This window comes from Bos grunniens, chromosome 26 (genome assembly GCF_055505025.1).
Source record: "Bos grunniens cultivar Pamir isolate PY7600 chromosome 26, Bosgru_T2T1.0, whole genome shotgun sequence".
In the NCBI taxonomy this organism is placed as follows: domain Eukaryota; kingdom Metazoa; phylum Chordata; class Mammalia; order Artiodactyla; family Bovidae; genus Bos; species Bos grunniens.
In genome coordinates, this window is record NC_141190.1 from 20,483,644 (window position 1) to 20,499,981 (window position 16,338).

Genomic DNA, 16,338 nt, shown 5'->3' on the forward strand with positions numbered 1-16,338 from the left:
AGGTCAGCTGAAATTGAGACGAAACACACAGATTCAAGACTTGTCTCCAGAATATCTTTTCACCAGGAGGGGGAACGCAAGAGGCAGGAGGAGAAGCGAAATGCTGGGAAATTTCCCTGGCCAATGGTGAAGTGGAAGGACCAGCCGGAAATTACTGCCGGGTAGGAGTTCGCCCAGGGGTGCCCTAATGCTCTAGTAGGAGGCCATGCTCCAAGACCAGCTTTCCCTAGGCTGCGACTCTGGGTACTCAAGTGGGTCGGGGTCACAGTGCAATGATGCATGACCATCTCCAGCTTCTCGTGGGGACCCACGGCCCGGGCTGGGTCTGAACCCCCACGGCCTCCGGTTCACGCGCGCGGGGGGGCATACACGTGGTGACCTGCCCGGGGCCGGGTTCCCGGCTTCGGCTCCTCCTCCCTCCAGCTCTCGTTCGGCTTTCTGCAGTATCACGTGCAGCCGCGCCGGGTGCAGGATGGCGGCGGCCGCTGCAGCGGTGGGTGTCAGGCTCCGAGACTGCTGCAGCCGGGGCGCTGTGCTCCTGCTCTTCTTTTCCCTATCCCCTCGGCCCCCGGCCGCCGCCGCCTGGCTACTGGGCCTGCGGCCCGAGGACACCGCCGGAGGCCGCGTGTCCCTAGAGGGGGGCACCCTGCGCGCCGCCGAAGGCACCAGCTTCCTCCTGCGCGTCTATTTCCAGCCCGGGCCCGCGGCGCCCGCGGCGCCGGTACCTGCACCCACCTTTTCCCCGGGGGAGAACAGCACCGGAGACTGGGCTCCACGGCTCGTGTTTATCGAGGAGCCTCCGGGAGGGAGCGGCGCGGCGCCCAGCGCTGTGCCCACGCGCCCCCCGGGGCCGCAGCGCTGCCGCGAGCAGAGCGACTGGGCATCGGACGTGGAGGTCCTGGGGCCCCTGCGACCCGGAGGCGTGGCGGGCTCAGCCCTAGTCCAGGTGCGGGTGCGGGAACTCCGCAAGGGTGAGGCGGAGCGAGGCGGCGCGGGCGGTGGCGGGAAGCTCTTCTCCCTGTGCGCCTGGGACGGGCGCGCCTGGCACCACCACGGCGCCGCCGGCGGCTTCCTGCTGCGCGTCCGCCCGCGGTTGTACGGCCCCGGCGGGGACCTGCTGCCCCCCGCTTGGCTGCGGGCGCTTGGAGCACTCCTGCTGCTCGCCCTGTCTGCCCTGTTCAGCGGCCTACGCCTGAGCCTGCTCTCGCTGGACCCGGTGGAGTTACGGGTGCTGCGGAACAGCGGCTCGGCCGCCGAGCAGGAGCAGGCGCGCCGAGTGCAGGCCGTGCGCGGCAGGGGGACCCATCTGCTCTGCACCCTGCTCCTGGGCCAAGCCGGAGCCAACGCGGCCCTGGCGGGCTGGCTGTACGCCTCGCTGCCGCCGGGGGTCGAGGGCACGGGGGAGGACTACGGCGACGCGGGAATTCACTTCCCGTGGCTGCCGGCACTCGTGTGCACCGGCGCGGTGTTCCTGGGAGCCGAGATCTGCCCCTACTCAGTGTGTTCGCGGCACGGGCTGGCCATCGCCTCGCACAGCGTGTGCCTGACCCGGCTTCTGATGGCGGCCGCCTTCCCCGTGTGCTACCCACTGGGCCGCCTGCTCGACTGGGCGCTGCGCCAGGAGATCAGCACTTTCTACACGCGGGAGAAGCTGCTGGAGACGCTGCGAGCTGCGGACCCTTACAGCGACCTGGTCAAAGAGGAGCTCAACATCATCCAGGGCGCCCTGGAGCTGCGCACCAAAGTGGTGGAGGAGGTGCTGACCCCCCTTGGGGACTGCTTCATGCTGCGCTCCGACGCGGTGCTGGATTTCGCGACAGTCTCCGAGATCCTGCGCAGCGGCTACACGCGCATCCCCGTATACGAGGGCGACCAGCGGCACAACATTGTGGACATTCTGTTTGTCAAGGACTTGGCCTTCGTGGACCCCGACGACTGCACGCCGCTCCTCACCGTCACCCGCTTCTACAACCGGCCCCTGCACTGCGTCTTCAACGATACCCGGCTGGACACAGTGCTGGAGGAATTTAAGAAGGGTGAGCATGTGGTCTATCTCCTCCCTCCACTCTTCCCCCCTTTAAAAGTATTGGAGTGCTTGCGTGCTCAGTCGTGCCCGACTCGGTGCGACCCCCCAGGGATCGTAACCTTTCGTAAACACGTGAGGCTTCAGGTACCCAGAGCAGCTTCTCTCCTATGGTACCAAAAACTCGAGGAAGGTCCTACCTCATGGCTCCCTGGGTCTTTTCATTGCACTTCTCCCTACCTTCCTTGAGGCTGATTGAGTCCCTGCCTCTTCCCCTTTATGTGGTTCACACGATTCACTGCATGCCTCATTCATTCCATTCCAGTATTTTTTCAGGGCCCACCAATTGTCAGGTATTGTGCAGGTAGGACTCAGGGCTAATCCTTGGGGGACACTGCATAGCTCCCCATTGCAGGAGAAACTTCTAAAGGTTCCTGTAACAAGTAGTCTTTGCCTTGAACTCTACACTCTGGGTGGAAGTTCGCCATTTCCAATTCCAGAGCAAACTCCATTGCTGGACAGCTCCAGCAGCTGACAATGTATTTCTTACTAGGAGCAGAAATTTATGTCTCCAGAGCTTCTTTCTGGGTCCTAGTTTTGCCCTTTGAATCACATAGCGCAAGCCCCAGGCATCTTAGCTATTCTTCCCCCATATTGATCTTTCCATCAGCTGTCTTGGACACAGACCAAGTACCCAGGTTGGAGATTAAAAGTTAACTAAGGTAGTGACATCCTTGGACTTCTGGAAACTGTGGTCTCATGAAGTAAATTAAAGTAGATCTAGATCTGAGGAAATATTCTGGTAAAAGAAACCACTAAAAAACTTGCATATCCAAATGAATGGAGTTTCCTTCAGAGCAGTCACATCCCCTGCCCTTGTTGTCATGCCTGTAACATATTTACTATGTATCTGGCGTTTGCCTTTGGAAACTGTCTTCTGAGGTTGAGAATGATTCACTCCAGAAAAATCAGCCTGGAAGCTTTAGGGCTGATCTGCTTGACATTACAGTTTGACTGGTCCCCCTGGTTAACCAGAGTTGACCCAGAAGGACCCTGGGTTGTTTTTGAAAGTCAAATCTACCTTCATGAGTCACCACTGAGAGCTTTCAGAAGACCGTCTCACAGACCCTTAAAGCAATTCAAGAAATGATTTGAAAACAGTGACACAGTTAGAATAAGTGTAGAACCTCCCAGAATTTTGAAAGAGGCATTCATCTATACATATGAGTTGGCATGTTTATTGAAAACAAAGCAAAGCAAAAAACTAATCCCTTGACTTTAGAATCTGGTTGCAAATGTAGCTGCCTCTGCCTAGCAGAAATCTCACTTGACTGCGTGTTTTTGATATATTTTTATGTTTGTCAAAAATTCAGTCTCATTACCTATTTTATCAGCACAGGTATTCTTTGTATATGAAGAATTTGCATTCAGAGAGTAATCTGTGGTCTTCCTCCTGCCACAATATTTTTAAACAAGTAAAATTGTATTGAATATCAAAACATAACCTGAGAAGGGGGAAAAAGTCAAAAAAGCTACTTTTGATCTCAGATTTGGAGACAGAACAATCCTACATTTTGTGTTGATCATGAGAAGGGAAAGGAAATGTACATGTATTGCAGCTGTTTTAACCCAATCTGGGCTACTATCTCAGCCTCTTCTGTTTCCCCCCAGTCCTTCCATGACTCAATCCCACTGCACTTGGAGGTTCATCCATCCAGTCTTTGCATTTTTCTGACATTTTGTGTACCCTCCAGAACACAGTCTTGGTTCTGGGCATAAAAGTTATGAAAATTTGTATTAATTTACTACGGTTGCCATAACAAAATACCATAGACTGAGTGGCTTAAACAACAGAAATTTATTATCTCATAGTTCTGGAGGCTGAAAGTCCAAGATTAAGGTATCTTCAAGCTTGATTTCTTCTGAAGTCACTGTTCTTGGCTCACAGATGGCAGCCTTCTTGCTGTGCCCTTACAGAGTGGCCGTTCGGGGTGTGTGTGTGTGTGCTTATCCCTGGAGTCTCTGTGTGCGTGTGAATCTCTTCTTATAAGGACACCAGTCAGATTGGATTAAGGCTCACCCTTGTTGTTGTTTGGTCACTAAGTCGTGTCCAATTCTTTTGCAACCCCATCAACAGTAATCCACCAGGCTCCTGCATAGGATTTTCCAGACAAGAATACTGGAGTGGGTTGCTATTTCTTGCTCCACGGGATCTTCCCAGCCCAGGAATTGAACTCTCATCTCTTGAATTGGCAAGGAGATTCTTCACCACTGAGCCACCTGGGAAGCCCTAGTTCAGTCCAGTTCAGTCACTCAGTCGTGTCCGACTCTTTGCGACCCCATGAACTGCAGCACGCCAGGCCTCCCTGTCCATCACCAACTCCCGGAGTTCACCCAAACTCATGTGCATCGAGTCAGTGATGCCATCCAGCCATCTTCATCCTCTGTCGTCCCCTTCTCCTCCTGCCCCCAATCCCTCCCAGCATCAGAGTCTTTTCCATTGAGTCATCTCTTCGAGTGAGGTGGCCAAAGGTGGAGCGTGAGGTGGAGCTTCAGCTTCAGTCCTTCCAAAGAACACCCAGGACTGATCTCCTTTAGAATGGACTGGGAAGCCCTAAGGCTCACCCTATTAGCCCCTTTTTAATGTAACCACCTCTTACATGTGATTGGGCTTCCCTGGTGACTCAGATGGTAAAGAATCCACCTGCTAGTGCAGGAGACATGGGTTCAATCCCAGGGTCAGGAAGATTCCCTGAAGAAGGGAAATGGCAACCCACTCTAGTATTCTTGCCTGGAGAATTCCATGGACAGAGGAGCCTGGCAGATCCATGGGCTCTCAAAGAATCAGACATGACTGAGCAACTTTCACTTTCTACATGTGATAGCCAAGATAGTGTTCATTGTCATGCACTGCTAGACAAGATTTTTTTTATTGAGGCATAGTTGATATACAATATTATATAAGTTTCAGGCATATAACATAGTGATTCACAATTCTTAGAGATTACATTCCATTTATAGTAATTGTAAAATATTGGCTATAGTCCTTGTTTTGCACTATATATCCTTGTAGCTTATTTATTTTATACATAATAGTTTGTACCTGTTAGTCCTCTGCCCCTATGGGACCCCCTCTCTCTTTTTTCTCCCACTGGAGAAATAAACCCTCAGTTTATTCTCCGTATCTATAAGCCTTGTTTCTTTTTTTTTATAGTCACTACTTTGTTTTATTTTTTAGATTCCACATATAAGTGATATCATATAGCATTTGCCTTTCTCTGCCAGACAACATTTTTAATGAAATTCCTGGGAACTCATTTCTTCATTAATTATTTACTGGGCATCTATATAGAGCTAGGGAACAGGGGAGACAATAAGATTGCCCTAAGAATGGTAACAGTCTCCAAGGAGGACAGTGTTAGAATAAAGGCAGTCTCCTGAAGCAGAAATTGTGCCTTTCTAACCACTGTATCTCTGGCACCTTGCACTGTGCCTTGCGCATAGTAGGTTGCTCGAAAAAGTCAGAATTAATCAGATATGAGTCTTGTTGCAGAATTTCTAAATCTGGTCTTAAAAAGGCCTGGTAGTGTTCTATCAGCAAGTGGTTAGTTTGCAATTAGGTAGATCTCCAAAGAGAAGCAGGTAGTTACACCAAGGAAAATATTTCCATGCCCCCTTAGAACCTCCCTCCTTCCTCAAAGTATGGTCCATGAACCAGAATCATGGGCCTCACCTGGGACCTTTTTAGAAATGCAGATTTTCATGCCTCACTCCAAATCCACTGAATAAAAATCTGCATTTTAGCAAGTCCCCAAGAGACTCACGTGTACATTAAATTTTGAGAATCATTGCCTTATGAGGAGCTTATTAACAATGATTGGTAGATTAACTTAGAATAGAATAAATATAAGGTATAATTATTAAGGTAGGTGTTCTCTGACTGCAAGCCATATAATACAGTGGTAATTTTTTATAAGAATTATGTTTCCATCATAGGTTAGGAGAGGAAAACTGAATTGAACTATCTTTCTTTATCTTTAAAAATAACATTTTAGTCAAGTCATAACAGCCCTTCCATTTCTCTCACTCCCTTGTACTTCAGGGAATTTAACTGCCTAAACAGATCCCTTCGGAGAAGGCAATGGCACTTCACTCCAGTACTTTTGCCTAGAAAATCCCACAGATGGAGGAGCCTGGTAGGCTGCAGTCGATGGGGTCGCTAGAGTCGGACACGACTGAGCGGCTTCACTTTCACTTTTCACTTTCATGCATTGGAGAAGGAAATGGCAACCCACTCCAGTGTTCTTGCCTGGAGAATCCCAGGGACAGGGAAGCCTGGTAGGCTGCTGTCTATGGGGTTGCACAGAGTCGGACACAACTGAAGTGACTTAGCAGTGACTTAGCAAACAAATCCCTTAGGAGGTAGGAGAGGAAAACAGTCAGTTTAATAGGAACAACAGTTACCATTAATTGAGCGACAGCTCTACTAGGCACCACACCAAGCTCTTTATATACTCAGAACAACCCTCCTGGGTAAGAATTATTAACTCCATTTTACAGATGAAGAAACTAGAGCTCAGACTGATTACATGACTTGCTCAACTTTCCAGAGCTAATAATTGCCTGAATCATGATTTGAACCAGATCAAAGGACCGGAAAGCCTATTTTTTCCCCACCACATGTCTTATTTCACTTCCCATCCCAAAACTCCTGCCATCCAAAGAGTTCAAAGCTGGTCTTTCAATTCAGACTTGCTGCCCGTGACTGATTCACCTCCTGTTTCTGCAGGTTGGAAATGCAGCTTTTTATAATTACATTAATTGCTAATATGCATTTTACAAAAAATTTCTACCTCTCTTATCTGTAAAACAACTCTGTAGGTGAGGACCATAAGAATCAGAAGTTACTTGCTCTGCCTAAGATCATCACCTGGTTGGTATATTCCAAGGCCCAGATTCAAGTCTGGGTCTTGTAACTCCAAAGCTCATATCCATTTAAGATTTTCTCTATATATTTCTTAGGAGTTCCAAGTCTTTAGACATAGATGAAAGGAAAGCAAGCATGCTAGCTTTACAAAAAGGAACAATATTTCTCCCCACTAGACTGTGAATTCCTTGAGGGCAGAGAATGAATCTTACTTACTCTATGTACTCAGAACAATCACAGTGGCCCTCATGACTTCTTCTTCTTTAGTCACTAAGTCGTATCTGATTCTGTATGACCCCATGGACTATAGCCAGTTAGGCTCCTCTGTCCATGGAATTCTCAGGCAAGAATACTGGAGTGGATTGCCATTTCCTTCTTCAGGGGATCTTCCCAACCCAGAGATCGAACCCACATCTCCTGCGTTGGCAGGCAAATTCTTTACTGCTGAGCCACCAGGAAAGTCCTGGCCATCATGGCAAGAGCTTGAATAAATATTTATTGAATAAATGATCTTAAATGGCTGATTTCAATTTTATTTCTGTGTTTGAGTGAGGTGAACTTTAAGTACAGAATAATTAGTGTTGTTCCATTGACCGTGACCAATCTTTCCTCCTCCCGGGTTCTCTACCCCAGTTAGTGGCACCACTGTGCCCACAGGCTACCAGGCTAGAAATTCTCTCCTTCCCCCCACCCTCATCCTATTAATCACTGTCTGCCACAGTGATTTCAGGCTGCCACAACAGATGTCAAATTGAATGGCTTAAACAACAGAAATTTATTTTCTCACTTTTCTGGAGGCGAGAAGTTCAAGATCAAGGTTCCAGCTGATTTGGTCTCTGATAAGAGCTGTCTTCCTGGCTTGCCGACAGCTACCTTCTCACTGTGTCCTCACGTGGCCTTTACTTAGTGCACACGCACAGGGAGACAGAGAAACAGCCCCGGTCTCTCTTCTTCTCATGAAATTACCCATCCTTTTGGATTAGGACCTCACCCTTCTGACCTCATTGAACCTTAGAGGCCCACTGGGGGTTGGGGCTTCAACATGTCAATTTGGAGAGGGGAAAGGACACAAGCATTCAGTCCATAATAATCTCCAAAGTCAGCCCCATATTTGAACAAAGTCTGCAAAAAAGTTTGCTAATATTGCATATTTCTTTTACTGAATACCTATGCATAACTTAGTCCACTATTTATTCCACTTAGGTTATTCTTTAATTTTATTAAATAAATAATATTGTGTAGGCACAGTGGAGAATACTACCAACAGGGACCCTGTCTGAATGGAGCTTTCATACTAATACAGGAGACAGAAATTAAACAAATGAGATAGGAATTAAGAGCATAAGCTTTGGTACCAAACCCCACTGGGTTGCATCCTGGCCTTGGGCAATTTATTTAACTCTTTGCTTCATTAGCTGTAAAATAAGGATAATAATAGGATTATTTTTTACTCTATTTTTTTATTGAAGGATAATTGCTTTACAGAATTTTGTTTTCTGTCAAACCTCAACATGAATCAGCCATGAAGTGAAGTGGCTCAGTCGTGTCCGACTCTTAGTGACTCCATGGACTGTAGCCTACCGGGCTCCTCCATCCATGGAATTTTCCAGGCAAGAATATTGGAGTGGGGTGCCATTTCCTTCTCCAGGGAAACTTCCCGACCCAGGGATCAAACCCGGGTCTCCTGCATTGTAGGCAGACGCTTTATTGCCTGAGCCACAAGGGACGACCCATAGGTATACATATACCCCCTCCCTTTTGAACCTCCCTCCCATCTCCCTCCCCATCCCATCCCTTTAGGTTGATACAGAGCACCTGTTTGAGTCAGGATTATTTGAAATATTAAGATAATATTAAGACAATATTGCAGCAGCAGAAAGACAATATTGCATAATACAGCTTATTTAGTAACTGTCATATAATAAGTGCTAAATAAATGTTAGCCCTGATTACTAAATATAAGCACAAATCTATTACATACTCATTTGTGCAAATGCCTCCTGAGAAGTTCTACGTCCTCCAATTTTTTTTCCACCTTCAAATCCATCCTCTCCGGAGCCAATAAATAATGCCTAGTGTCATTATCCTCTGCTTCAAACACTTCTGCAGTCCTCCCCACTGCCTGCAGGATGAGGTCTAAGCTTTCCCCTTAGGACCTGCTCCCAGCCCTCCCCTGCGGACTCATCACTCCCACAGCTTCATGCTCCAGCAAGACCAAACTTCATGGCCACACTGTGCTATTTCTTGCCTTTGTCCCTTTACTCATGCTGTCCTCTTTGACAGAAATATGCATCACCCAACTAGTCCCTACTCCAGGCAAACATACTGGAGTGGGTTGCCATTTCCTACTCCAGGAGATCTTCCCCACCCAGAAATCAAACCCTGGTCTCCCGCATTGCAGGCAGATTCTTTACCATGTAAGCCACCAGGGAAGCCCAATTCCTACTCTAGCCCCTCCTTTAACACACAGCACAAGAGCCACCTTCTCTGTGAAACTTCTGTAAACCTCAGATTTGGCCAACTTAATTCTTCAAAATCTCCATTATTGAACTAACGGGGTATTATTAGTGTCTGTTGAAAAGTGCCAGCCATCCATATAAAGAGCATCTGCAGGGCAGAGGCTGTCATATCTACCTTTGTAGCTGTAGCACCTAACAATGGATATGACACAGTAAGTTTTCAATAAGTCTTTATTGAATGACTGAATGAATGACTGGAAGGAGTTAAACTTCAATATAATGGAAGGGATCTGCAGAGCTCTAGTAAATGAATCATTCATTATCTTCAGTCCAATCACTTTGGACCATGCAGAAGGACAAAGTCAAAGTTTAAATGTTAGGGGAAAAGTGTTATGTATTTGTTTCTTTGAGCTTCCCTGGTGGCTCAGTGGTAAAAGAATCTACCTGCAATGCAGGAGCTGGGTTCAATCCCTGGGTTGGGAAGACCCCCTGATGGAGGGTGTGGCAACCCACTCCAGTACTCTTGCCTGGAGAAATCCATGGACCAGAGGAGCCTGGCAGACTACACTCCATAGGGTTGCACCGTCAGACACAACTGAAGCGACTAAGCAGCAGCAGCATTATGTTTCTTTACTTCTTTAGGTAACAATTTTTTAGCCCTTCCCAAACACTGTGCTAAAAGTTGGGTATATGAGGCACAATCCCTCCTCTCAAGGAGCCTTCAGCCTAATGGGAAAACAGCTTTCCCCTTTGAAAAGCTAGAAAGCAGCCTGAACTGGTCTTTCCCCCCAACTTCCTACAATGTTACATTTCATGAGTCATAGCTTAACATGTAAGTTATGTGGATAAGACAGACCTGTACATAAATCGTTAAAGCAAATGTGAAAGTGAAATTCTCTCAGTCATGTTCGACTCTTTACAACCTCGTAGACTATACAGTCCATGGAATTCTCCAGGCCAGAATTCTGAAGTGGATAACCATTCTCTTCTCCAGGAGATATTCCCAACCCAGGGATTGAACCCAGGTCTCCCACATTGCAGGTGGCTTCTTTACCAGCTGAGCCACCAGAGAAAGCAAAAATGAAATAATAGAAATACTAATGTGCAATGAGACTATGGAGAAGACAGTGATTATGATAGGGTTATTTTGCTTTTATAAAATTTTTACTAAAGTTTTAAGTTTCTATACTTATTCACTCTAGAAAATTGAAAACTGTAGAGCAAAGTATGAAAATTACCAGAAGATAATCATTCTACTGTCTGGAAATAGTAACTTTTAATATTTTGCCATGATAAGCATGTTGCATGCAATAATAACATTAATCAAATTCTTAAACAGGATAAAAGAAAAACCCTCTGGTCTTACCTTCTTCCAGAGATCAAATATCTCATTCTAATCTGAAGAGTGATTTTTTGATGAGGTGGTATTATTTTCACAGTAGTCTCCTTGAGTTGAGTTCTATAATTTGGAAACACTAATTCATAAAACACAGCCCTAGAAATTTATTGAACTTAATTTCTAAAATTTACTCTTCTATGTATTGGATTGTTTTTAGGAGAACACTAATCTTGTATAGATAACACGTGGAAGGAAAAAAGCTTTGTTCCAAAGTTGAAGGCCTCTGGGTACTGTAGCTCCAGTATCTAACTTGGTTAAACAATACAGCTCTGTCTTCCTAAACAAAAGACGGCAAAATCCATGTAATGTTGGGTTACTCGATCTGTAGGCAAGCATAGCCATCTAAAATTATGTAAATGGCCTATTGCTGTTTTCAAAATCGGCCTTTGTTCATTGATTGATTCATTCATTCATTCAATTAATATTGAATTCCTGCTTTGGGCCAGGCACCTGGGTGGGACTTGGGAATATAGACGTGAACAAGAAAGACATTGAGCTGCAATTATGGGGCTGAAAAAGGTCCACTTCAGTTTTTGGTCTACTGCATGTGATTTGTTCCCTAAAGTACATCCAACCAGCCAGTAAGTACTTCTGGCACAGACACACTGTGTAACATTTTCACTGGGGAATAATCTGAAAAGTCAGTATTCTGCGTCATCACTCCAAATTCTATTGTGAGCTATTTTAGCAGAAAGAATAGTCATCCCACTGTTTAATTCTATAAAAAGCTGCCAAAACATTAATGCCCCTTTCTTTGTCTTCTATAGAAGAAAATAAAAAGTTATTTCACTCAAAGGTATATTTCACCGATATAATTAGAGGTAATATGCTTTAAAATGTGTTAAACATTGCTATATAATAATTAGTAAAACTTAGAATAAGATGTTTACCTTCTAAACAATAACTAGAGTAACAGTAAACAAAGCATAGTCCATCATATCCAGGGAGGAAGAACAAAAGAAAAGAAGGAAAAGTGAAAATAATTAATTATACAAGGTGCTAAACTTGCTGATTTATATTTCTTTCTTTACAACTTTTCATTATGATTGTTTTAATACTTTTATGCAGTAGTCTTCTTTTTGGAGAAGGCAATGGCAACCCACTCCAGTACTCTAGCCAGGAAAAAAGGACGGAGGAGCCTGGTAGGCTGCAGTCCATGGGGTCGCTAAGAGTCGGACACAACTGAGCGATTTCACTTTCACTTTTCACTTTCATGCATTGGAGAAGGAAATGGCAACCCACTCCAGTGTTCTTGCCTGGAGAATCCGAGGAACAGCGGAGCCTGGTGGGCTGCCGTCTATGGGGCCACACAGAGTCAGACACGACTGAAGTGACTTAGCAGCAGCAGTCTTCTTTTTTTCTTTGCCTAGCAGTAGATATACCAGGTAACAAGAGAATCTGAACTGAAAGGAGCACTGAAAGACCTGAGAGAGAGTCTAATTCACACTTTTTTTTTTTAGATTTACTTATCCTTTCTAGGACATAACAGCCTTTGTTATCAGACCCTGTTTATATCTAATCTAAACCCCACAGCCTGCAGTCAAATTCTGTTTCCTCTTTTTATCATGTTTTGTGGGTCCTCTTTTACTTGGAGGACATAGTAGCTTGCCTTGATTCTATTTTTTAACAACCAGATAGACTTAGTCATGTTTCTGGCTCCCTTAAAGCATTTGATGTCTCAGGGCAGGGGTTCTGTTGATTTTTCTATTGTTGTTCGGCCACTGAATCATGTCCAACTCTTTGCAACCCCATGAACTGCAGCACACCAGGCTTCCCTGTCCTTCACTATCTTCCGGAGTTCGTTCAAACTCATGTCCATTGAATTGGTGATGCTATATCACCATCTCAACCTTTGTTGTCCCCTTATCCTTTTGGCTTCAATCTTTCCCAGCATCAGGGTCTTTTCCAAAGAGTCAGCTCTTCACATCAGGTGGCCAAAGTATTGGAGTTTCAGCTTCAGCATCAGTCCTTCCAATGAATATTCAGGACTGATTTCCTTTAGGATTGACTGGTTGGATCTACTTGCAGTCCAAAGTACTCTCAAGAGTCTTCTCCAGCACCACAATTCAAAAGCATCAGTTCCTCGGTGTTCAGCCTTCTTTATGGTCCAACTTTCACATCCATGCATAACTACTGGAAAAACCAAAGCTCTGACTATGCAGACCTTTGTTGGCAAAGTGATATCTCTTCTTTTTAATACAACTGTCTAGGTCTGTCACTCAGTTGGTAAAGAATCTGCCTGCAATGTGGGAGACCTGGGTTCAATCCCTGGGCTGGGAATATCCTCTGGAGAAGGGAAAGGCTACCCACACCAGTATTCTGGCCTGGAGAATTCCATGCACTGTATAGTCCATGGGGTCGCAAAGAATTGGACACGACTGAGCTTTCACTTTTTTTTTTCCACTGTTTTTTTCACTTTCACTTTTTCAGGTGTCACAGCTTTCCTTCCAAGGAGCAAGCGTCTTTTAATTTCATGGCTGCAGTCACTGTCCACAGTGATCGTGAAGCCCAAGAAAACTAAAATCTGTCACTGTTTCCACTTTTTCCCCTTCTATTTGCCATGAAATGATGGGATCAGATGCCATGATCTTAGTTTTTTAGTGGTGAATAGATTTTTCTAGTACTCATAAACTGTTTTACCTCTATGTCCATATTTAGAGATTCCTGGACCTTTAATAACAATTTCAATCCCCTATTTCCTGCTATTCCTTTCCAAACTAGATTCTTCTCAATTCTTCCTTCCATTCTTCTCTTTCTCCCTTCCTTCCTTCCATATGACATTATTCTCTATGAGGCCTCCAGTCTTCCTGGTGCTTGCAGTCAAGTAAGGAGATACACACTAATAATAAACAATTACAAAGGAAGACAAGTTATTTGAAGGAAAAGTATAGGGAGCTCTGAGAGCATATAATAGGGGGTCCTGACCTGGTCTTACAGGTAAGGATAAACTACCCCCTCCCCAAGTGATATTTGTGCTGAATCCTAAAGGGTGGAGAGGAGTTCACCAGAGCTTTCCAGAAGGGAACAGACCTGCAAAGGCTCTGAGGAAAGAGGGCCAAGCGGGTGTCCTGCAGGGTTCATGGGCCATTTGACACCCAGTGGGGAAAGCACCACCTCTGCCAACCAGTCTTCTTTCTATCGACGTTATCAGAATGCTGAGCTACCAGGGCTCTGGGAGGTGGATTTGAATATAAATATCCAAGAGCATGAAAAGAGGAAGGACCCTGATGGAAATGATACAGAGCAGCCTGGGGTACAGACAAGGGCATCCAGACAACATCTATGGGTGATTGGGGGCCTCACCCCCTGGGGGTGAGGGGGGTTGGCTGCTAGGGAGAACTGATTCCATGGAAGGATCTGGGAAAACTTCTCTGAGGAAGTGAATGAAGAGGGACTCTCATAAGCAGTTATGAAGGGAAAGAACATTTTAGCTGAGGCAGGAGCTTGAGCGAGAAAAGGAAAGGGAGCCGAGAGGACCTTCAAAAGCTGTTAAAGCTGTGATTATATTGTTCCTTTTCTTCCAGCAAAATGGGAAACTAGGCAGATCGAGACGTTTGTCAAACATAATTTATGTTCTCTCCAAGCGCCAAAACTGTATATGTTAACCATTTTTGGTGGTGATATTTCTAAAATGTTTTAAGCCCATTCCTGCCTGCCTTAATAAAGGATCCTAAATATAACAACCTTTTCTTGATGACGCATGATCATGGTCATGAGAGTGTAGTTATTTTATGCTGCGTTGTAAATCAGTTCTCTGCTCTTTTGTTTTTCTCTGTCCTCTGGCTGTCAGCTGCTGGTTGTTTTTGAGTCAGCCTCAAGCAAAGCCCTGTCCCCACCTTGCTCATCACAAAATCATTCTATTTAACTGAGAAACCAAGTAAATACATGGGTTGGGAATCATATGCCTGACGTACAATAGGCTTCAATAAATATTTGTTGAATAAATGATTAATTAGGCTTGGACTGGGAGTCTCAGGTATGGGGTTGGTGTACAGACCTAGAATAGTTCCTCCTGGGACCAGACTCAAAACCGTGCGAAGTCACCTCCAGATAATGGGTGGTTACGCTGCTATTTTTGCAGTGTTGCTTAGCAAGAACAGACTGCCAACCAGCTTAGAGTCTAGTGACTAACACCTATTTTCTTCAAGGCCTGGTGATGCTGGTTACCATGGTGTTCTGGGTGACATGGCTGGCTTTTTTTATAATTGCCTTTTAGTGGCTCGAGTAGTTTTTTTATGATAAATGCATTGATTATTTCTGATGAAGTAGGGCAGGATTACTACAAAGTACAGACTTTTAAAAAAAAACTAGAAAAAGGGACTGTTTTGCTTTTCCAGATTAAGGTGGTTGCTGCAGGACTGGTAGGATATTTTTTGTGTTGCTCTTCCTGATTTGATAGAAAGTGATTTGATTTGATTGTATAAATTTTTTTTTTAAGTCTAGCTTGTGTCAAGGTAATATTTCTTATCTTATTCTTTAATATTAAAATATAAAACTTAGGAGTTCAAGCTCCTTTGTAAACTTAAGAGGCTATAATTATTGGCACTGTTAAAATTTTGGTATGTCATATATCATCATACCAGAGGAGGACATGGCAACCCACTCCAGTATTCTTGCCTGAAAAATCCCCATGGACAGAGGAGCCTGACAAGCTAGAGTCCATGGGGTTGCAAAGAGTCGGACGTGACTAAGTGATTAAGCAAAGCACATCTCATGACAAAGAAGCACCCTGTTAAGCCAAACTGGTTTTGTGGCCCAGGACTGTTTAGTATAGAATTTTAGAGCATGAAAAATGACCTTGGAGATCACCTGAACCCATCCTTTAATTTTTTTGTAATTTTTATTTATTTATTTTGGCTGTGCTGACTCTTGCAGTGTGTAGGCTTCTCATTTCAGTGGCTTCTCTTGTTGGGGAACACTGGCTCTAGGCATGCGTGCTTCAGTAGCTATGGCTCACTGGCTCTAGAATGGGGGCTCAACAGTTGTGGCGTAAGGGCTTAATTGTTGCAAAGTATGTGGAATCTTCCCAGACCAGGGCTTGAGCCCGTGTCCCCTGCATTGGCAGGAGGATCTTATCAACTGCACTACCAGGTAAATCCCCCCGTCCTTTAATTTTAAGGCAGAGAAAGCTGAGGCCCAGAAAAGACAAATTATAAAAATAGCGATGATAATCCCTTATAGTTGCAAAGCATTTACATTTGCAAAGATCTTTTCAAACAGTAATTCATTTTGTGTTCACCACGCATGTGAAGTCAGTAGAATTTATCCCCATTTTGTTGAAGAGGCACATGGGATCTGGAGACACAAGTGTCCTGTTCAGTGTTAATGACAGAGGCAGAACCAGAAGCCACATCTGTGATTCGCTGTCTCAGACCATGGATCCACAGCCAGACATAGTCACAGGAACCTGGGCCCCGCTCTTCTGTTTACTAGCTGTGTGACTAGTGCAGGTCACTCCACCACTCCAAATGAGGCTTACCTTCCTTCTTAAAATGACAATATTTTAAAAACAATCCTACATTGTAAGATT

General features: G+C 45.1%; 1 protein-coding gene across 5 annotated transcripts in view; it reads left to right on the forward strand.

The window, feature by feature from the left end:
- Positions 1-343: 343 nt before the first annotated feature.
- The window catches only part of CNNM1 (cyclin and CBS domain divalent metal cation transport mediator 1), a 73,170-nt gene continuing 57,175 nt past the window's right edge, over positions 344-16,338 (forward strand). For 3 of the 5 annotated variants that reach the window (XR_015155165.1, XM_086377185.1, XM_086377184.1), the window contains exon 1: positions 344-2,036. Coding sequence is in view for 4 of the 5 variants with exons in the window: in XM_086377185.1 (XP_086233311.1) it covers positions 473-2,036 (1,564 nt within the window). In the remaining variant the exon portion in view is untranslated. The remainder of the gene's footprint in view (positions 2,037-16,338) is intronic. The other 2 variants (XM_086377181.1, XM_086377182.1) reach the window with 2 other exon arrangements.